This window comes from Mobula birostris, chromosome 2 (assembly GCF_030028105.1).
Source record: "Mobula birostris isolate sMobBir1 chromosome 2, sMobBir1.hap1, whole genome shotgun sequence".
In the NCBI taxonomy this organism is placed as follows: domain Eukaryota; kingdom Metazoa; phylum Chordata; class Chondrichthyes; order Myliobatiformes; family Myliobatidae; genus Mobula; species Mobula birostris.
Window position 1 is genome coordinate 133694962 of NC_092371.1, and position 24245 is coordinate 133719206.

General features: G+C 42.5%; 1 protein-coding gene across 1 annotated transcript in view; it reads right to left on the reverse strand.

Moving 5' to 3' along the window:
• LOC140210901 (dynein axonemal heavy chain 8-like) overlaps nucleotides 1-24245 on the reverse strand; it is a 1093299-nt gene that overhangs the window by 511556 nt on the left and 557498 nt on the right. Inside the window, exons 41-43 of the mRNA XM_072280167.1 lie at nucleotides 12405-12509; nucleotides 9059-9220; nucleotides 2826-3050 (exon numbers count right to left, since the gene is read on the reverse strand). Of these exons, the coding sequence (XP_072136268.1) occupies nucleotides 2826-3050; nucleotides 9059-9220; nucleotides 12405-12509 (492 nt within the window). The remainder of the gene's footprint in view (nucleotides 1-2825; nucleotides 3051-9058; nucleotides 9221-12404; nucleotides 12510-24245) is intronic.

Below are 24245 nucleotides of genomic sequence, written 5' to 3' on the forward strand. Positions count from 1 at the left end.
CTGAGAGCAGGCAGGTGAGGGCGGATACTGAAAAGATCCGGGCAGTGGCAGAGTGGCCAAAACTCACGACGCTCAAACAACTCCAGCGATTTCTGGGGTTCACAAACTTCTCCCGTCGCTTCATCAGGGACTACAACCGGGTGGCAGCACCCCTTACTCAGCTCACCTCTCCTGCGACCCCCTTCCACTGGACCCCCAAAGCGGACTCTGCCTTCTCGGAGCTGAAGGGGCGTTTCACCTCTGCTCACATTCTGGTCTAACCTGACCCCTCTCGCCAATTCATTGTGGAAATTGACGCCTCCGACTCTGGGGTGGGAGCGGTTCTCTCTCAATGCTCCATCCCAGACCAAAGGCTTCACCCCTGCGCCTTCTTCTCTCGCCATCTATCCCCCACCGAACGGAACTACGACGTTGGGAACTGGGAGTTTCTGGCTGTCAAACTCGCCTTGGAGGAGTGGAGGCACTGGCTGGAGGGAGCAGAACATCCATTCATCGTCTGGACAGACCATAAGAACCTGGCATACATCCAAACAGCTAAACGCCTTAACTCCCGCCAAGCCCATTAGGCACTATATTTTGGCTGTTTCAAATTCACCCTCACCTATTGTCCTGGTTTCAAGAATGGGAAGCCAGATGCTCTCTCTCATCAATACTTCTCCGAGGAGGGCCCTTCCAACCCTGATACCATCCTTCCACCATCCTGTGTTGTGGCTGCTCTCACCTGGGAGATCGAATCCATAGTTAAAGAGGCCCAATTGTCTCAACCTGACCCAGGCAATGGACCCCCCAATCGCCTTTTCATGCCTGACTCTGTCCAGTCTCAAATTCTCCATTGGGGGCATACTTTTCCTGTTTCACCTGCCATCCTGGAATCGATCGAACTCTGTCCCTTCTGAAGCGACATTTCTGGTGGCTCACCATGGATGCTGACACTCGCTCCTTTGTCTCTGCCTGTGCTGTGTGTGCCCGTGGAAAAGCCTCCAATCGGCCACCTGCTGGAGTGCTTCGTCCCCTACCAGTCCCTGGCCGCCCTTAGTCACACATTGCTCTGGATTTCGTCACTGGACTACCCCCTTCACATCGTAACACTGCTTTACTCACCGTGATGGACTGTTTCTCCAAAGCCGTGCACTTCATAGTCCTTCCCAAACTCCCTACAGCCCGTGAAACTACCGACCTCCTTGTCCAACATGTCTTCCGCCTTCATGGAATTCCCTTTGACATTGTTTCTGACCGGGTCCTCCAATTCATCTCTCAAGTCTGGAAATCCTTCTGTCAAGCCCTCGGAGCTTCAGTAAGTCTGTCTTCCGGTGTCCATCCACAGACTAATGGGCAAACAGAGTGAGAAAATCAGGATTTGGAAGCAGCACTGCGCTGCATATCTGCCAACGACCCGTCATCCTGGAGCACCCATCTCACTTGGGTAGAGTACGCCCACAACTCCCTGGTCAGCACCGCCACTGGAATGTCTCCTGGAATGTCTCCCTTCGAATGCTCCCTCGGCTATCAGCCCCCTTTTGTTTCCAGCCATGAAGACAACATCGCCGTGCCTTCAGTTTAGGCCCATCTCCGCTGGTGCCGCAAGGTCTGGAAGGATGCACGCTCGGCCCTGCTCCGCTTCGCTGACTGCAACCAGAGGATTGCCGATCACCACCGACTTCCAGCGCCCAACTATCGGCCTGGTCAGAAGGTTTGGCTCTCTTCAAGAGATATCCCCCTCAAGAATGATTCCAAGAAACTCGCCCCTTGTTACATCGGACCATTCGAGATCGTGAGCCTCATCAACCCCTCGGTGGTCAAACTCAAACTGCCCAGATCTATGCACATTCATCCCACGTTCCATGTCTCTCAACTGAAACCAGTGTCTGTCAGCTCTTTGTGCCCTCCTGCTGAACCTCCTCCACCCGCCCAGGTCATCGATTACTACCCAGCTTACACCGTCCGGTGGATTCCGGATGTGCGCCGCTGAAGTAGGTGTCTCCAGTACCTGGTTGATTGGGAGGGATACGGTCCTGAGGAGCACACCTGGATTCCCTTCGTCTTGGACCCTTCCCTCATCCGAGATTTCCATTGCAACAATCCGGAAAAGCCTGGTGGTTCGCCTGGAGACTCCCGTTGGGGGGGGGGGAGTGGTATTATCACGGTCCCGAACGTTAATTCCCCATTTTCTCCTAATTCCCTTTGATGATGGCACACCTGGTTCTCATCAAGACCTGCAGCATGAAAACCCTGACTTTGCAACCACTTGTTGCCAAATCGTTGTTTAGCCAGTGTGGTAATTAATGTTCCCAGCTGCTTAGGATTGTGTATTCTGAGTTTTACTTCTGTACTGAGGTTTACCTGTGTAACTCTGTCTCTCCGTCTCTCCATGTCAAGAAAAGTATTGTCTACTGCTTGCTTTTCTACACTCTGTGTCAAGATAAGGGTTGCCTGCCACCTGCCTTTCTGTTTGCCATTCAACTCCAGCAACACTTCGTGTCAGATTCCAGCTACGCTCACACCCCCGTCTGCATCCTAACCCTATCTCTGTCCCAGTGTCCTGTGTTTGGGTTCGCCCCGCTCCTTGCAACAAAGACATCATTTGCCACAGAATCCTTCCAAATTACTAAATTATTTGACAAATGTAAAGGTATAAAATCTAAACATAATTCATAAAAATGTTTAATTTCTTAAAAAATGTTTGGTACTCTGTCTCTCTGCAAATGTCAAATGTAAATATCAAATGCAATGGCAGTTTGAAATTAATTTATGTAAACAATTAGTATGTAAACCAACAATATAAAAGTGCAAAAACTGGAAGATTCAAATACAATTTTTTCACATACCAACTCATCAAATATGTCCCTCTGGTGGACATGAATAGTGATAAGAGTTTCAAACTGGATTCTTTGAAACTTAGTCAGGTCACGAGTTGTTTGACTGATCAGTGAATTTAGCAGCTCCAGGAACTTCTGATTAGTAGTTTGCATGATTTTTTTACTGTCCTTTGAAGCTTTAATTGATTCCTCTGAGTCCCGTGTCCACAGTATCTGGATAGCTAAAATTCCCACCTGTAGGCAAAAGGAAACAAGGACTATATGTATAGAAAACATGGACCAGAGAAAATTCCAATGTGATATGTATTGATCTATCTTGATTGCTAAAAGGGAAATGCACTGATACCTGTGAACTTTATCACCTCAAGGACTTGTATTTGAATGACAATAATTCTGTTCTTCACACCTGCAGAAACTAAAGAATGCTAACTGATATCAGGCCTATACCTCTTAAAGGGATGCAAACATGGTTAATATTATAATGCAAATTAGTTGCCCTTTATAGCAAAATGCATATAAAATTGCATTGGTATAACAGTCCCAGTTTGATGGAGGACTCAGAAAGAGCTCAAAAGTGGTTGTGCAGATCAGTGAATGGAGATGCCAGAGGGATCAAAGTCTGGAACGAGGCTCTAAAGTCCAGGCCCTAATTCCCAAAAAATTTCATTTTGATGGTCAATGTTGATGAAGATACCAATATATACTTCTGCCAGTATATGTATTCCTTCATTTACATTCTATTTACTAATTCAAAAGTCACACACTGTTATCACATTAATACACAGTTGTAACCCAAATGTTAGGAACCATGTTTTCAACTGCCATAGCCACAATGACTGTGATTCAATATGGCTTTACCTGACTTTCCTCTTAACATCCCATGTCTCTTCTGAAAATCAAGGTAATGTCCCTCACTACCATCTGGTAGCACTGACGTCTACCATCATGAAGAGGCCGGTTATCACACACATTAACTCCAGCTTCCCAAACGAACTTGACCTACTGCAGTTCACCTAGCATTGATGCTATCTTCCTGCAATGCAATCACCTTTGTAGCATCTGGACAGTAAAGCCACAAATATTACTCTATTGTTTATTGACTATAGCTCCACCAAGATCTGGACTCTTAAATCTGGACTCAACACCTCCCTTTGCAACTGGATCCTTGACTTCCAGATCAACAGACCACAATCAGTGAGGACAGACAGCAACATCTCCGCCATGATTACTCTTGACACCAGTGTCCCACAAGAATGTGCCCTCAGGCCTGTACTCTATTACTTGTACATTCACGAATGTGTAGCCTGACTCTGCTCTAAATCCATCTGCAAGTTTGCAAATGATACCACTGTAATGGGCCATATCTCAAAGAGTTATGAGTACAGGAAGTAGATAGACAACCTAGTGACATGGTGTCATGACAACAACCTTTCCTTCAATGTCAACAAACAAAAGAGCTGGTCATTGTATACAGGAAGAAAGGAGGGGTCATGCACACACTCATGTTTACATCAATGGTGCTGAGGCTGAGAGAGTGGACAGTATCAAGTTCCTCACAATGAACATCACCAATAGCTTGTTCTGGGCCAAGGAAACTCACCACAACTTTACTTCCTCAGAAGGCTAAAAAAAATTTGGCATGTCCCCTTTGTATGCTTTTGAAATCTCAGGATTTGTTCTTCGGAGATTGGAAATAGACCTTGAGACATCTAAAAGGGTTGTTCCCTTGGCACAACCCTTCTGGTTTTTTCCACTGGACTTCTTTGACATGTTCTTTCCGCACTCAGGTCCTCTCAGTCCTAGTTGGACTGGAAACTAAGCCAGACTATTAAAATTCCCATTGTAAAACAGCAATGAAAGGTTAATCTGAAGTGATCCATTTTAGGTGGTCAAATAAGGGTAGGACACCTACCACGAATAGTAGGGCCCTAGGGAGCAAAGGGAGAACAAATTTTAAGTTTCTGAAAGAGACAGCATAGACAGTTAAGATGGTGAAGAAAGCATGTGTGGGATTCAGCAGGATGTTGCCTGGGACAGAGTGTTTCATTTATGAGGAGGGAGTGGATGGTCTGAAAAACATGAGAAAATCTGGAAATGTTGGAAATCCAAGCAACACACATGATGCTCTGAGAACTCAGCAGGCCAGGCAGCATCTATGGAAAAAGTAAACAGTCGACATTTAGGGCTGAGATCATGGGCTGAGTTTGTTTTTCTTGGAGCAGAGGAGGCTGAGGGGATACCTGAAGGAGGTACACAAAATTATGAGAGGCATAAATACAGAATATAGTAAGAAACATTTTCCCATAACAAGGTGTCCAATTCTGGAGGGCATAGATTTAAAGTAGGGAGGAGTTCCACTGCTGTGGAAATGTTTAGACAGTTAAGGGCCAAGCCCCGATAAATGAAACAAACTTGGATGGGGCATCTTGGCTGGAATGGACCATTTGGGTTAAAGACCTGTTTCCCTGCTGTATAACAACATTACTTTATCTGAGGAAGATTTTTTTCATCCAGAAGGTGACTGCAATTTGGAACATACTGCTTAATTGGGTGATGATGGCAAGTACTTTGCAACATTTAAGAAGAACCTTGAGCATTTGATTCGCCATCGCATAGCATGCCACAAATTGTGGTTAAATTAAATTTATATATATTATTATTAACAAGTCTTTGATGGGTGGCATAAAAGGCTTTAGTATTTAGGACTTTGTATGCTCTTTGCTTCAGTAACAATGCTGTCATTAATTGTTACAAGTTTCCATTCTTTTGCAAATATTGTACCTGTTTCCAGTTCAAGATGGTGCTGGTGAGACACAGTAACATCTTACTGTCAGCAAACAAAGCTACTAACTACTCTATTAATCACACTTTTTCTGGACAATGATGACTGTAATCAATAGCCTATAATTTTTCTTCTTGAGTTGTGCTTTTGAATCACCTGTACGACCTGGCATTTTTGCAGTGTGAACTGGAATATGGAAGGTGCAGTAAGGTTGTGAAGTGGCTGAATCCAGGCGGTGGACCCCAAGCCTGAGACTAAGGAACGAGCCGAGGTTTGGCCTTTGCTGGAGCAGAATTGGCATTGAAATGAAGCAGAATGGCCCAGGCCCAAGAGTGAGGATCAAACCAATGTTTGGCTGAGTTAAGCACTGGACAAGTTGAAAAAGGTCAGGTAAGTGCTGAATTCAGGCAGCAGGGCCCAGGCCCATGAGTGGGGAACAAGCTGATGTTTGGCCATTGCTGGAGTGGACTTGGGACTGAATCGAAGCAGTACTGCCCAGATCCAAGAGCGAGGAATGAACTGACGTTTGGCGATTTAAGTGCCGGGCCAGATTGAAAAAGTCGCGGTGTCGGGGCTGGAGGTGAGGGGTGGGCACATATTCAGATTGCTGCTCCGAATATGCTTGTCTGCGCTGAACTGACGCAGTGGTCTACAACTAAAAGGCTCCTGGAATGGATGCAGCGATGAACTGGCTTCGTAGCCGTGGACTCACTTTCGTGAACTTTAACTCTGAACATTATTTGTTTACTTTCTATTGTTTGCATGATTTGGTCCTTTTTTACACATTGAGTGATTGACAGTCTTTTTTCAATGGGTTCTATTGGGTTTCTTTGTTTTGTGGCTGCCTGTAAGAAGACATATTTGAAGATTGTATATAGTATACATACTTTGATATGATATGGTCTGAAGCTAGTCTATTGCATCAAAGCTGTGAAAAGCTCAATTCAGTTTCAAATAAATTACAACAGGGGTTCCCAACCTTTTTTATGCCATGGACCTTTACTATTAATTGAGGAGTCTGTGGACCCCAAATTACATAGAGTGGGATGGAGCTGGTGTTCAGGCAAGAAGATTGGTATTCCCAATATTTTATTGGCAAAACTTTTAGACAGATAGAGTGGCAGCTTGTAGACACTGGAAAGGTGAGGTGGTGACAGCAAGGCATTTACAACACATTCGTGGAAGCCAAAATGCAGTCTGGAAAATGTTTTAGATGGGAAGTAGATGAACAATAGGAAGGATCAAAGAGCTGCCTCTCAAGCTGCTGTACAAAGAGAGCCCATGCAGATAATTCTCTGGCTATGTCTGGATACATAAGAATGTAACCCACCCACCAGAAGACAATGATAGACAATGAGGTAAAGCAAGGCGACAATATGGTCAACTGTGTCATATGATACAGTCAGATTAAGAAGAAAAGGAGGGATACTTTGTCACTATTTCACAAGATGTTCATGATTTGGACAGGTACATGGACAGAAAGGATTTAGAAGGATATGGGGCAAAAGCAGGTAAATAGGGTGGCTTAGACAGGGATTTTGGTCACCATGGATATACTGGGCTATTTCTATGCTATATAACTGTATGAATCTATGATATTGACAAAAATCAGTTAACTACTGTGCAGGGGAAGAAACTTGAGAGATTCAAAAAATAGTTTCAGGAAAGATGAGCACACATTGTGAAACTACACTTTCAATCATTTTGGCGAAGAAAATAAAGCTGGAGATGAACTGGCAGCTTGCAAGAAGAGTCAAGGTTTAATTCTTTGAAGGGGTGGGTGATGACAGCAGCAAAGGAGAAGGCTGAGTACATGAGAAAATAGGTTAACAAAATTACAATATAAGGGTTATGAAGAGATGTATTGTCAGCACTTTCAAGTCTAGGGTATAGAATATTGCTGTGCAGATTAGCTGGCGAGGATACCTGCACATTTTTAACCTTTCCCTACTTCAATCTGTGATTCCCATATGATCTAAGAAGACAACTATCATCCCGATACCTAAGAAAGACAGGATAATGTGTCTTAACAATGACTGCCCAGTGGCTCTGACATCTACCATTATGAAGTGCTTCAAGAGACTGGTTGGGGCGTGCAATAACTCCAGCCTTCCAAACAACTTCAACTCACTGCAATTTGCCTACTGCTGAAACAGCTCTATGGCAAGTCCCTGGTCCTACGCACCTTCTGGAGAGTGGACTGTAAACACACCTACATCAGATTATTATTTATTGACTACAGCTCCACCTTCAATACTATCATTCCAAGCAAACTCATCACCTGACTCAGGACCCTGGGACTCAACATCTTCCTCTAAAGGCTGGATCCTAAACTTCTTGACCAACAGACTGTAATCAGTAAAGATAGGCAGTGACACCTCTAACACAATTATTCTAAACACTGACGCTCCACAGGTTGTGTCCTCAACTCTCTACTCCCTGTACACTCATGACTGATTCTGCTCTAACTCCATCCCCAAGATTGCCGTCTACCATAGTAGAAAAAAGTGTAGATAGAAGTTAAGAGAGTTTACTAACATGATATCACAACAACAACCTTCCCCTCAATGTCAGCAAAACAAGAGCTAATAATCATTGACTTCAGGAAGGGGGAAAGGTACACATGCTCCTGTCCACATCAACAATGCTGAGATTGAGGGTTAAGAGTTTCAGTTTCCTAATAATGAACATCACTGTCCTGTCCTGGTCTAGCCATGTAGACGCTACAGCCAAGAAAGCTCAGTAATGTCTGTTCTTCCTCAGGAGGCAAAAGAAATTTGTCATCTCCTTGTCAACCCTTATCAATTTTTATCAATACATCATAGAAAACATCATTATCTTGATGCATAACAATTTGGCATGGCAACTGCACTGCACATGACTACAAGAAACTGCCAAGTCCTGGAGAGAGCACATGACATCATGAAAACCAGTGCCCCTCCGTGGACTCTGTCTATAATTCTCGCCGCCTCAGTAAAGCAGTCAGCATAATCAAAGACCACACCCATACCAGACATTTCTTCTTTTTCTCTCTTCCACTGTGCAGAAGATACCTTTAATCAAGTATCACCAGGCTCAAGGACAGCTTCTACCCCACTGTTATAATATTAAATGGTTCCCTAGTATGATAAGATGGTCTCTTAAGCTCACAATCTATCAATTATGATCTTGTAGCTTATTGTTTACCTGCACTCTCTCTTACATTTTATTTTGCATTTTGTTTTAACTTATTCTGCCTCAATGCAGTGTAATGACCTGATTTAGATGAGCAGTAAGCAAGCTAAGCTTTTCACTGTATTTCAGACCATGTGACAATAATAAACCAACTCTAGTTCCAATTTCTGACACTTTGGAGACATGGATAAATGGTACAAATAATTGCCTTGTTACAGCATTAGATCTACCCAGGCTATTCACGGGACCTTTTAACAACGAAGAATAAATTCATATATTACTTTACCTGACCAGGAGCTTCATAGAGGAAAGGTATTAGCAGGAAGTCTGGTTCACTGAAGCTGTAGTACATTAATTTGATTACAGTGTGTAATGAAGACTGTTGTGCACTCAATAGGTCACTTAACCATAGCTCCACAGGGCCCTTTGCAATCACTGGGGTATCCAACTAAACATGGTGATAAAAAATTAATATGCAAATTGACCAATACATAATTACTAATGCTAAGGAACAACATTTTACATTGAATATCTTTCTTAAAATGTTTGGGACATGCATGCGAATATCTACATGCTTATTAAATCAAAATGTAATGTACCTTATATCCCCTCCCCTCCGACCTTCAACTGTCAGAGGCAGAATGCTCTGTCCTCAGTAAGGGCCTCACCTTTGTCCCCCTTCGCCCACACCTCAGCGAGTTCCGTGTTTGCCATGATGCGGAACTCTTCTTCCGCTGTCTCCATCTCCAAGCCTACTTCTTCGGCAAGGACTCTTCCACCCCCACCGATGACCCCTTCTCCCGTCTTCAACCCTCTTCTTCATGGACACCCCGCTCTGGTCTTCTGCCTGCTCTGGATCTCTTTATTGCTAACTGCCGACGGGACATCAACTGTCTCGACTTCACTGCATCTTGTTCCCATTCCAACCTCACTCCTTCCGAATGCTCTGCTCTCCACTCCCTCCGCACTAATCCTAACCTTACTATTAAACCCGCCGATAAGGGGGGGTGCTGTTGTCGTCTGGCGTACTGACCTCTACCTTGCCGAGGCACAGTGACAAATCGCGGATACCTCCTCTTATTTACCCCTCGATCGTGACCCCACTAAGGAGCACACCATCGCTGACTTTATCCGCTTAGAGGATCTCCCATCCACTGCTACCAACCTTATAGTTCCCACACCTCCCACTTCCCGTTTCTACCTCCTACCCAAGATCCACAAACCTGCCTGTCCTGGCAGACCTATTGTCTCAGCTTGCTCCTGCCCCACCAAACTCGTTTCTGCATACCTCAACACGGTTTTATGCCCCCTTGTTCAATCCCTTCCTACCTATGTTTGTGACACTTCTCACACTCTTAAACTTTTCGATGATTTTAAGTTCCCTGGCCCCCACTGCTTTATTTTCACCATGGATATCCAGTCCCTATATACTTCCATCCCCCATCAGGAAGGTCTCAAAGCTCTACGCTTCTTTTTGGATTCCAGACCTAATCAGTTCCCCTCTACCACCACTCTGCTCCGTCTAGCGGAATTAGTCCTTACTCTTAATAATTTCTCCTTTGGCTCCTCCCACTTCCTCCAAACTAAAGGTGTAGTTATGGGCACACGTATGGGTCCTAGCTATGCCTGCCTTTTTGTTGGCTTTGTGGAACAATCTATGTTCCGTACCTATTCTGGTATCTGTCCCCCACTTTTCCTTCGCTACATCGACGACTGCATTGGCGCTGCTTCCTGCACGCATGCTGAGCTCGTTGACTTTATTAACTTTGCCTCCAACTTTCACCCTGCCCTCAAGTTTACCTGGTCCATTTCTGACACCTCCCTCCCCTTTCTAGATCTTTCTGTCTCTATCTCTGGAGACAGCTTATCCACTGATGTCTACTCTAAGCCTACTGACTCTCACAGCTATCTGGACTATTCCTCTTCTCATCCTGTCTCTTGCAAAAATGCCATCCCCTTCTCAGAATTCCTCCGTCTCTGCCGCATCTGCTCTCAGGATGAGGCTTTTCATTCCAGGACCAGGGAGATGTCCTCCTTTTTTAAAAAAATGGGTCTTCCTTCCTCCACCATCAACTCTGCTCTCAAACGTATCTCCCCCATTTCACGCACATCTGTTCTCACTCCATCCTTCTGCCACCCCACTAGGAATAGGGTTCCCCTGGTCCTCACCTGCCACTCCACCAGCCTCTGGGTCCAACATATTATCCTCCGTAACTTCCGCCACCTCCAACGGGATCCCACCACTAAGCACATCTTTCCCTCCCCGCCTCTCTCTGCTTTCCGCAAGGATCGCTCCCTACGCGACTCCCTTGTCCATTCGTCCCCCCCATCCCTCCCCACTGATCTCCCTCCTGGCACTTATCCTTGTAAGTGGAACAAGTGCTACACATGCCTTTACACTTCCTCCCTTACCACCATTCAGGGCCCCAGACAGTCCTTCCAGGTGAGGCGACACTTCACCTCTGAGTCGGCTGGGGTGATATACTGCGTCCGGTGCTCCCGATGTGGCCTTCTATATATTGGCGAGACCTGACGCAGACTGGGAGACCACTTTGCTAAACACCTATGCTCTGTCTGCCAGAGAAAGCAGGATCTCCCAGTGGCCACACATTTTAATTCCACATCCCATTCCCATTCTAACATGTCTATCCACGGCCTCCACTACTGTAAAGATGAAGCCACACTCAGGTTGGAGGAACAACACCTTATATTCGTCTGGGTAGCCTCCAACCTGATGGCATGAACATTGACTTCTCTAACTTCCGCTAATGCCCCACCTCTTCCTCGTACCCCATCCGTTATTTATTTTTATACACACATTCTTTCTCTCACTCTCCTTTTTCTCCCTCTGTCCCTCTGACTATACCTCTTGCCCATCCTCTGGTTTCCCCGCCCCCCTCTTGTCTTTCTCCCTGGGCCTCCTGTCCCATGCTCCTCTCATATCCCCTTTGCCAATCACCTGTCCAGCTCTTGGCTCCATTCCTCCCCCTCCTGTCTTCTCCTATCATTTTGGATCTCTCCCCCCCCGCCCCCCCATCCCACTTTCAAATCTCTTACTAACTCTTCCTTCAGTTAGTCCTGATGAAGGGTCTCGGCCTGAAATGTCAACTGTACCTCTTCCTAGAGATGCTGCCTGGCCTGCTGCGTTCACCAGCAACTTTGATGTGTGTTACCTTATATCTTTCATTTTTAAGCTTTGAATGATACCAAACAGACACATCAGTGTTATCCTTGTAGTAACAATGACTAATGGAAATGGGAATTCTGTTTGCCACTAATAGATCGTCTTGGTCAAATAATTTTCACATTGATCAATCAGTATACTCCTGCACAAAAAAATGCTTGTAGTTAGCAGAGGGTGGGAGGGTGGTGACTAGTAAGAAATGGTAGAACTCAAAAATGGCTAGAGGATTTAATGTATTAAAGCTACTTTCATATGAAAATGTGGACAGAAAATTGCAGATCTAAATCTCTAAGCAGTGTAGAAATACATTATAAACTATAGCTAAATTAGCTTCAATTAAGCCGGGTACCTCAATATTCAATGGGAACAATTTAAAAAAATCTCTCAAACTATTTGGATCAAGGACTTAAAATAATTTAAATCTGAATGAACTCTGAGAGATACTTACATGAATTTGTTCTTCCTCCCTGGAAATGACAGCCAAAATACGATCATAATCCTTTGGATGGAAAGCCACTTTATTCACATTATCAAATATTCCTGCTAAGTGCGCCTGCACAAAAAAAAATAAGATATTTTAAAGTCTTTTAACAGAATTAGGTTCAAGTACATAACTTGTATTGGGCTTATTTAGAAATGTACTGTGAACCTGTTTTTTTCAAAGCAGTCGCCAAAGTACACTGTACAAGAAGGAGGCATAGTAGGACAGCTGGTAGAGCGGAGCCTCTTCTTGTCTTTATGAGCTTTCTCTAGCTGCTTCAGTTTCCTCACACAGCGTAAAGACACAAAGATTAATAGACTAATCATTTAGATTTCCTCTAGTGTATAGGTGAATGGAAAATCAACAAAAATAAAATGGAATTAATGTAGAATTAGTGTTAAGGTATGCTCAGTGGTTAGTGTGGACTCAGTGGGTGAAGGACCTGTTTCCCTGCTCTTTGGCTAACAAAACTTAACAATTTAGGCTATTAAGTACATCAAAATTTTTTGAGGAGGGCTCCAAGTTAGCTCAGTATAAGATAACTCTTATAATTGTCTCTCGCCAAGGCCATTTATCTATTGAATCTTTGTTCGTTTATTAGGAGGAATTTATGACTTTTAATACATCCCCATTTATCGACTATGTATTAAGTTAAAATTGACCCATCAGAGTTACAGAACAAAACAATTTTAATTAATTTTATCAAATCTAGCATCATCTGGATGGATGTAGGTGTACTTGCTGTAACCTTGAGTGCAGATCCAAGACAAACAGTTTCCAGAAAAGCCTACCATACCAATTTTCAGAACTGACATTTCATCATCATCCGTTGAATAGCAGTATTTTCAAGATGGGTTTGTGTTTTTTCAGAGCTTGCTAAAGAATGTTTTTGGTGCTTTGTAGCTTGATAAAATTCAAACTTAGAGCATTTTCCTCAATAATTTAAAAAGACAAACAAAACCCTACTTGGTTGCTTAAGATTGCTGATGAAGTTCACTTCTAGGCAAACATCAGATCAAATATTCCTTATATCTCCAACCTTCAATCATCTCAAGTCATTTGATACACAAAGAAATGTTACATAAATATCTTGCACCTCCATTATTTTCAGATCACTTTGCTTTATAAGTACAAATTGATTTCCTAAATTCTTGCAAAGCAGAATATGGAAACATCCAGATTTTACTTACTTGCTTACAGACGTTCTAGATATGACACAGCAGTACAAATCCTTTCAACTAAATTCTTTAAAGGGATAAAACATTTAAATTAATAGTAAAAGCTGTCATGAAAGTAGTTTCTGATAAAAATAAGTATCAAATTTTAAAAAAAGGATGATACTAAAATAGATGGTGTTGTAGATAATGTGTAGAAGGTTATGAAAAATTACAGGGGATCTAGATGATCTAAGTATGTAGGCAGAGGAATGGGAAGCAGCTTTTAACTTACTTCAATGTAAGGTATTGCATTTTGAGAGATCAGATCAAGATAGCACTTAAACAGTGAATGGTGGAGTCCTGGAGAGTGTTACAGAACAGAGTTCAAGTTCAGGTTTAATTGTCATTCAACCATACATGAATACCCATGAATACAGCCACATGTAACAGCATTACCCCAGGTATATGGAGGAATTTAAGGTTGGGGGTTGTATGGGAGGCAGGGTTTAAGGGTCAGCACAACATTGTGGGCCAAAGGGCCTGTACTGTGCTGTACTATTCTTTGTTCTATGTTCTATCCCACGTATGGGACAGCTTGTCTGTTAGCACACTCAACTTCCAACAAGTTAGTGAGAGAATGAACTGGTAGGTCTGACAAGTTGTCATCATAGTAGGATTTAGAGATGGTCGTTACCTGAGATCCTGTATCTAATAAGCATTTGCATTTTCTACTGGCTAGACTTATTTGATCAGTGCACGTTGTGCCAGTTAATCCCTTACGTAGGTTAACAGTCTGTCTTCTGGACCTTGTTTCACCAAACAAGATCTTGAAACTTTTGGGACGTGCTTTGCCAAAATCAGTCTCTGTTTGTCCCACAACAGGAACCAATTCTATTTTAAATGAAGCTTAGGAGTACCATAACCTGATTCCCACTCACTCCATCTCTTTTCAAACTGTCTTCTTTTCTGCTACTAATGCAGATTGGATTTATAGCAGCAAGAAATGGCTATGTGCCCATCTTCACCACATTTAAAATAGTACCAAGGTTTTAGTTTGACACTTGGCTGTTCGTCAGTGGCTTGTTCATCTTTTGCGCCAGCCTTTCCTTTTAGTGGCTTACTGTCTTGGAGCACACTTTTACCTTTTGCAGTTTTGTAGTTTGTAAAGTAGCTAATTGACTTTGAAGCTCAATGATTTGTTTAGTTAGTTGAGAAGTAACAGAAGTTAGCTGTGCTACATCATCTTCTTTACAGGAACCTGCAGTCTAATACTATAATGTACGCTTGTTTCACTGTTCCTAAGTGCTGTTTCATCTGGAAGGTTGCTTGTTTTCTTTAGTGCATAGAAATGTCAATAGTTCAGTAAACGATGGTGGTTTTTGTTTTTTTCTGTTCCAGCTGCAGCTCTGAGATCGGGGAGCGGTCCTAACATCCCCTACAAAACTACTTTAGCAGATGCTTGCTAGCTTCAGTTTTGGAAAATCCGCCTTGCTTTACAGTCAGAGTCAATGCTACCTGTAACTGCTGTAGGTAAGCAGATGGTTTTTCACCCATGTTCAGTATCATGTTCGTGAATGTGGCGAATAATTCATCACCGTCTTCTATAGTGGCAAAAGCAGAATCTAGGAGTTGTATGTAAGCAGCCTGTAAAGTTCGAGGGTTTATTAACTTGATGATGTCAGAAGCTGGTGGAAGAATACTTTCACATATTTTCTGTGTTATATGAAGATCGGACACAATTGGGTCTTGCAAGAACAGTTCAACACTAGCATGCTAAGTCTCATAATCCACCTCATTATGTGGACGAGGGGTTCTACCTAAAACGTTCGGAGCCTGCTGGATTGCCATGAGCCATCAAGTCATTACTGAGCATGGTGTGCTAAATTACAACTCTTTGAATATCTGGAGGGTTAAACATCACTGGGAGAGAGGGATGGATTCATTGCAACTTCATTAGTTTGTATTACAGGGACTGAGTTATTCCGCATAGCAGCTGAAGCTGTTTCTGGCAGGTTAGTATCAGAGACATCAGCTCCGAAGTGAGGAGTTTTGGTCTTGTTCTGTACAGCTTCAGCAGTTTCAACAGTGACTGTTTCCCTACTCTCTATAGTAAGGGTTTCTCTGATCTGTGTTAACATTTCTCTCATGATTTTATCATAATCTTTCTCACTGCGCTTTGCTAAGGTTTTCAACTCACTAAGGTAAGCTAGAGTGGTGTCTTTTCCAACTTTCTGAGTGTAAAGACTGACTAAGGCAACTACATGGTAGGAAACCTTTTGGTCACAGCTTGCCTGTTGAGTGTATGGTAGCAAGGGCTGGAGATCTTGCATTGGAGAGCCAAAGTTGTACTCTACTATGAGGGACTTAAGAAACTCTGCACTGGGGTGAGTTAGAGGAATAAGTCTGGGAAGTCTGAACCATATCCTTTCAGAATGTCTGGTATTTCCTCATCCTTTTCTGTTCCTGTTATGCCACTGATCACAACAGCACTTGGGATTTTGACACCCTTTTCTTCTATGACATCCATTTTCTTTCACTGTAGGTTTTAATTGAACAAAAGTGAGATTGAACAATAAGATTCTTTTAGTGTTTTGTATACTAATCAGTATGTTCGTGTTTATCTAATAAACTGTTTCCTGGCTGGCTTGCCAAGTTTTATGTAACACCTGTGTAGTGTTTGTCTTACCTTTTGTGACTGGTCACCGCATCCTTATGAAAAAATCGAATTACATGGTACTACATTAGGTCATCAGAAGCTCTAGGTATTGGAAAGAGATGGTTTAGGTTCCAAATCTCAGATCTCAATGAAAACCAAATTCCTTTTTAGTTAGAATCAGTGAGATTCATTAGAATAACCTTTATCACTCCAATTTCTCTAACTAGTTAGATCTAGTGTTAATCCCTGTTTAAAGGTTTACAGACTAACATTTGCTTTTTATTTATCCCTAGTTAGTTATAAAACTAATTGAATTCCTATTCTTCAGTGTTATGGTTAACTTCAGTTTTGTTTCAGGTCAGTATGTCTACAAATTCAAATTCAACACCCCGCCCCCCAAATATATATATATATATATATATATATATATATATATATATATATATATATACATATACGTATACACACACACACACACACAGCAGAGTTCCCCAATTAGTCTTCCACAAGGGCCAAATTATGTCAAGCATGCCAAGCCAAGGGCCAAAACATCCAGGGTTTTTTTTCATTGCACCAGTAAGTTGTTTTATAGGCAGATGTTGTTGTTGCTGCTATTACCATTATTATTATCATTATTAGTAGTAGTAGTAACAGTAGTAGTAGTAATAATTTAGGCCTGGGATTCTCAAAGCCTGTGTTGTGGGTCGCACAAGCAAAAAAATGTACTCTTGAAACAAAATGTCCAAAACCAACCATTTAATTATGACTCTAGCTATCACAACTGTCAGCTGTCACATTGAGAACTCATCTGGGACTTGAAATACATACACACACACACACAATAAACATGGTAGTCTTCACCCCTTCTCTTCCACACAGAGTTTTAGTAGTACTGCCTTTTTCACTGTTCTCTCAATTTAATCTATTTGTTCTTTTTAATTAAGCTATGTAGCATTTGAAGTACGAAGTGTAGCTATAAATGAAATTATTAGTATTATTGTTGTTGTAATATTATTATACCACAATAAGATTGACAAATGGACAAAAATAAATTGATTCAGTCACCAATCAGTGAGAGAAGTGACAGCGACGGGATGAGGCAATCCGTCTGATGTCGGGCCTGTATTCTGTTGTGGCAATCCTGAGGCACTGGCCAAGATGTGCATTGGAGACTCTGTTTCTGTCCTGGTTCTTGATAGAGTTCATTGAAGAAAACGATGACTCACATATGTACGTGGAGGGGAACAGTGTGAGTACGAGCATTGCAATAGCTCTCGTGTTTTTGAATTGAGCTTGAGGAACCACGTTGATCCAAAAGTCACTCACCCCAACGTCCTTGTGTTGTGCTTTGAGCAAATCAGATGTTCCCATTTCCAAGACCTCCATCTTAAGTTACTTCTTCCATGGAAGGCACCAGCCTTTTGGCCTCTGCAGTCCACTGGCCGTCAGCTGAAACGGAGAACGGCTGTCTCAGGAAGAGGAGGATGTCACCTGAGAGTTTAGGGGAGCTTTCAAATCATTCCCTGAAGTTTTCTGCCAGGCTCATCACGAAATCCTTCATCACTGGATCCTCTTGCATTTCATTCTTCTCGCAATGCTCCCGCAGACGTGGAAAGTGCAACTTTCTCCCGTGAATCTCTCCCTCCAAAGGTTCAGCTTTGACCGGAAAACTTCAATCGCCTCATACATGTCCGCAACAGTGTGGTTGTTGCCTTGTAATTACAGATTAAGTTGATTTAGATGAGACATGATGTCACACAAAAAAAGAACACGTGCCATCACCTTGTTGTCACTTAAAAACCTCTTAAATCCTTGGGCTTTTTAGTTCTGCAGGCTGGATAAAAATGACACAAGCTCATCGCGCAGGTCGCACACCCTCTCCAACACATGGCCTTTACTCAGCCAGCGAACATCATTATGCAGCAAAAGATCTTTGTGTTCCGCTGACATTTCCTCCAGCAATGCTGTGAAAAGGCAATGTTGCAGACTAGAACTCTCACGAACGAAATTTACCAGTCTCGTCACAGTATCCATCGCCTCTTTCATTTCCCCACACAGTTTAGCGCACAGCACTGATTTGAGAATAATGCAATGAACTGCCAAGAGTGCTGGGTTACCAGCGGCAAACCTGCTTACCAAGCCCTTGTGTTGTCCCACCAGCGACAGAGCCCCATCGGTGACAACGGACACAATTTTGCTCACATCCAAGCCATTCTTCTCAAAGAACTGTGTCAATTCGTTAAAAATTACTTCCCCAGTTGTGCGCCCAGGCAGAGGAAGCAAACAAAATAGCTTTTCCCGAAAGGTCTTCCTATCAAAAAATCTTGCGAACACAGATAGCTCTTCGATATCGGTTCGGTCACAGGACGAGTCTATGGCTAGTGATATGGCTTCAGCTTTCTCCAAATCGGTGAGTAGATTGGAAAAACAGTCCTCCGCTAAAACTTCTACATTTCTTGTTGCCGCGTTAGCCAACAATGGCACTGTCTTTAATAGCTCCACCACCGTTTTCTTGGTTTTCTCAACATGACTTAAAACTTTGCCAACCGTATCAATTGCACACGTTTTAATCAACTCGGCATTCTGCGTTCTATGGGGGTGTAGGTCAAATGTACGGTGTGGGATGAGGTTAAAATAAATTAGAGCAGCGCGCGCTTTATTTACATGTTATGACAGGTGCGTTTACATAAGTGCCAATGGATCGGCGCGGTCCAGACATTTGGTTCTCGCGGTCCGCCTATTGGGGTTGTCTGATATACAGTTTAACTTCATTCATAACAAATTCTCCAACATCACAAATTTTAAACAAAGTAAATCTCATTCAGTAACTTATCAAAGTCTTTGCAAAAATAATCAGTTCTTCCGGAAAATCAAATTCAAATCCTTCAAACAAGAAATAAACTTATACATCCAACTATATTAAATCCTCAACATCTTGAAACATTTTATTCCCGCACTGGTTCTTCAGTCTTGGGTGGCTCAACATCTTGTTTCTTGGATGAAATGGTGGGTCAAATGGTGTGAAAGTCCATTCACAAAACTTATACCAAAAAAAAAACTGGTATGATCCCTTGGTATGATTTAACAGAACTAATTCCCGGTTACATGGTAGAGATGCTGGAGACCACTGTCTGGCGATATCGTCTCGCTTTCGCTGGTGCTCGTTATAGCCGCAGCTTCAATAAATCTTTTATTGATATCGTCTCTCTTCCAGGGGTTTCACTCTAAGGATTTCCAGTAAATAGGGTAGAGATACTAACTATTAATTCTATTTTTAACAGTTTTTATCTTCAGTTAGTTTCTACAGCTTGCTGCATTTCTGTCGCTTGTCTATGCCTGTGCCTGTGTTTCTTCTCATATAATTTATACTTGATTTATATTTTTCTTGTGAATGTTGCTTATAAGATGCTTTGTGCCTGTGATGCTGCAAGTAAATTATTTATTGAACCTCTACATACATGTTAGGGGCATCTATGCAGAGGCCTTTGTTGTTTGGGAAGTGTTGAAATGGACTTTACAAAATGGCATTTTTGTCTATAACAAAATGCAACCTGTATTGTACCAGAGTGCTTTGCTACTAATGTTCATGCAACATTATACCGATGGACCCTGAGTATATCAGAATCTGCAGAGAGACAAGCGGATTTGGTTACTAGAAGAATGCCAAGTACACTAATTAAGCAGACTGAGGCACAGTTAGCTGCACTTGTGCATAAAGAAGTGACTAAACTATCTCTTTTTGGAGGATTCTACGGTACTTGTGCGGTGGTAGTCTCCCCTTACTGTAAGTAAAATAAAAACACTTACGATTGATCTACACTGAGTAAATAGTTATTTATTATAAGATGTAGCAAAAAGGTGCTTGATAAAACTTGATAATCCTACAGAGATTGCACATTTAGGTGTAAGAGCAGAAAGAAGGAGAATTCTAGGGACCATCTGCCCCTCCCTCCTGCGGGGAACTCTGGTGGAGTGATCACCAAGAAGTAAGTTTGCTTTTTTGCTCTATGTAGCTTTTCCAGGTGAGTAGCAAATACTGGGTTCTACCCCGCTCCTGTTCTATACACTGCAATCTGTGCTACTGTCTATTGCATGGATCAATTTCTTTCTCCGTGTTTCTGATGCTTTCAGCATGACAACCAGAAACATATATGTAAGTACATCAGGGACACCGAAAATCTGGCGTCAGGGATGCACTAGTAAAGAGGAAGTAAAGGTGGAATTTGTGGAAACTGAACTCATAAATTGAAACCCTACAGGATGTTGTAGTGAACAAAAGAAAGAGAAAATACGGTAAGTAGGGTGAGGAAGAGAGATTACAAAATGGTAACAATGTGACAAGGGAAGTCCTTCCATGTCCCATAGGGGATCAGTAGCACAACTTTTTTTTTACTGTGCCATGGTCTGCTCTTTATCAAATTATGGTATTGCTTTGCACTGTTGTAACTATATGTTATAATTATGTGGTTTTGTCAGTTTTAGTCTTGGTTTGTCTTGTGTTTTCTTGTGATATCATTCTGGAGGAACATTGTACCATTTTTTAATGCATGCATTTCTAAATGACAATAAACGAAGACTGAGTGTCCTCATAATCTAATCTAATCTAACTATTACACTCTGAAGGTGGATGGTGGCCAGTCAGGGATCTGAGAGGATGGTGGGCAACCATTCTGCATCATGGCATAACTACTATTATTATAATAATGGCTGTTACTATTTTATAATTTTTATGTGAAATATCAGGATGAAGGAGAGGATATTAAGAAAAGGAATGGGTGCTCATTGAAGTAGATGGATGCAAAGGGAATTTTGGTTTGGGCTTTTATATTCCTATATATGCATATTTTAATTACTGTATTTGGTGAAACATAGTATGGTCATGAAAAGACAAAAAGGAGGGAACGTGGAAATGTACTTGTAGTAACAAAATGGAATTTTTGTCCGAATGGAACACTCTTTGCTACTAGTGTTTATGCAACATTATGCTGATGGACCCTGGGTATACAACAAACTGCAGAAAGACAAGTGGATGTAGTTACTGGAAAAATGCCAAGTATATTGTTTAAATTGATGAACAGAATGCACCCTGTCCTTGAACTGAGGCGTGGATAGATGCACTTGTGTATAAAGGAATGACTAATCTTTTTCTTGGTTATCACTGGCACCTGCACGGTGATAGTCTCCCCTTGCTGCAAGTAAAATATATGTGCTTATGATTGATCCACTCTGAGTTAATTGCTGTTTGTTATAAGACATAGTATAAAGGTGCTCATCAGGTGTATATAAATCACTCGACTGAAAATGCAGTAGGTGGGTTTGTAAATTTGCAGAGAATACAAACATTAGTAGAGTTGTGGACAGTGCTGTGGGCGGTTAAAAGATACAGCAGAATATATATCAGTTACCGATATGGTTAGGCAGATGGTGTTTAATCGAAGCACTTTAGGAAGCCCAATGTAAGGACAAAGTATGCTATCAATAGCAGGACCCTTATCAGCATTGATATATAGAGAGCTCCTGCAGTCCAAGTCCACAACAACCTAAGAGAACCCACGCAAGTAAAAAGGATGCTAAAGAAGGTGTATGGAATGTCTGCCTTCATCGATTAAGGAATTGAGTATAAAAATCTGAAAGTCATTGTGGCTGAATAAAACTTTGGTTAGACAGCAATTAAAAGGCACAGAGTCTAGCCCTGTGGTTCAGAAAGGTAGGGAAAGGAAGAGGATGGCAGCAGTAATAGGGGACTCTATAGTTAGGGGGTCAGATAGGTGATTCTGTGGACGCAGGAAAGAAACGTGGATGGTAGTTTGCCTCCCAGGTGCCAGAGTCCGGGATGTTTCTGATCGCGTCCACGATATCTTGAAGTGGGAAAGAGAGCAGACAGAGGTCATGATACATATTGGTACCAACGACATAGATAGGAAATGGGAGGAGGTCCTGAAAAAAGACTACAGAGAGTTAGGAAAGAAGTTGAGAAGAATGACCTCAAAGGTAGTAATCTCGGGATTACTGCCTGTGCCACGTGATAGTGAGTATAGGAATAGAATGAGGTGGACGATAAATGCGTGGCTGAGGGACTGGAGCAGGGGACAGGGATTCAGATTTCTGGATCATTGGGACCTCTTCTGGGGCAGGTGTGACCTGTACAAAAGGGACGGGTTGCACTTGAATCCGAAGGGGACCAATATCCTGGCGGGAAGGTTTGCTAAGGCTATTGGGGAGAGTTTAAACTAGAATTGCTGGAGGATGGGAACAGAACTGAAGTGACAGAGGAAAAGGGAGGTTGGCTCACAAATAGAGAAAGTTTGGAGACGGTGCAAAAGGGAGGATAGGCAGGTGATAGAGAAGGGACGCGCTCAGTCCAATGGTTTGAGATGTGTCTATTTTAATGCGAGGAGTATCATGAATAAAGCGTATGAGCTTAGAGCGTGGATCAGCACTTGGAGCTATGATGTTGTGGCCATTACAGAGACTTGGATGGTGCAGGGGCAGGAATAGTTACTTCAAGTGCCAGGCCTTAGATGTTTCAGAAAGGATAGGAAGGGAAGCAAAAGAGGTAGGGGCGTGGCACTGTTGATCAGAAATAGTGTCACGGCTGCAGAAAAGGAGGAAGCCATGGAGGGGTTGTTTACAGAGTCTCTGAGGGTGGAAGTTAGGAATAGGAAGGGGTCAATGACTCTAGCGGGTGTTTTTTATAGACCACTCAATAGTAACAGGGACATTGAGGAGCAAATAGGGAGACAGATTCTGGAAAGGAGTAATAATGACAGGGTTGTTGTGGTGGGAGATTTTAATTTCCCAAATATTGATTGGCATCTCCCTACAGTGAGGGGTTTAGATGGGGTGGAGTTTGTTAGGTGTGTTCAGGAAGGTTTCTTAACACAATATTTAGATAAACCTACGAAAGGAGCGGCTGTACTTGATCTGGTATTGGGAAATGAAACTGGTCAGGTGTCAGGTCTCCCAGTAGGAGACCATTTTTGAGATAGTGATCACAATTCTATCTCCTTTACCATAGCATTGGAGAGGAATAGGAACAGACAGTTAGGGAAACATTTAATTGGAGTAAGGGGAACTATGAGGCTATCAGGCAGGAACTTGGGAGCATAAATTGGAAACAGATGTTCTCAGGGAAATGTACTGAAGAAATGTGGCAAATGTTCTGGGGATATTTCTGTGGGGTTCTGAGCAGGTACGTTCCAACGAGACATGGAAAGGATGGTAGGGTACAAGATCCATGGTGCACAAAGGCTGTTGTAAATCTAGTCAAGAAGAAAAGAAGAGCTTACGAAAGGTTCAAAAAACTAGGTAATGGTATGAATCTAGAAGATTATAAGGCTAGCAGGAAGGAGCTGAAGAATGAAATTAGGAGAGCCAGAAGGGGCCATGAGAAGACCTTGGCAGACCGGATTAAGGAAAACCCCAGGGCATTCTACAACTATCTGAAGAGCAAGAGGATAAGACATAAGAGAATCGGACCAATCAAGTGTGACAATGGAAAAGTGTGTATGGAACCAGAGGAAATAGCAGAGGTACTTAATGAATACTTTGCTTCAGTATTCACTATGGAAAAGGATCTCGGCGATTGTAGGGATGACTTGCAGTGGACTGAAAAGATTAAGAATGTAGATATTAAGAAAGAGGATGTACTGGAGCTTTTGGAAAGCATCACATTGGATAAGTCACTGAGACCGGACGGGATGTACCCCAGGCTACTGTGGGAAATGAGGAAGGAGATTGCTGAGCCTCTGGCAATGATCTTTGCATCATTAATGAGGGTGGGAGAGGTTCCGGTTGATTGGAGGATTGCGGATGTTGTTCCATAATTCAAGAAAGGGAGTAGGGATAGCCCAGGAAATTATAGGCCAGTGAGTCTTACTACAGTGGTTGGTAAGTTGATGGAGAAGATCCTGAGAGGCAGGATTTATGAACATTTAGAGAGGCAAAATATGATTAGGAATAGTTAGCACGGCTTTGTCAAAGGCAGGTCGTGCC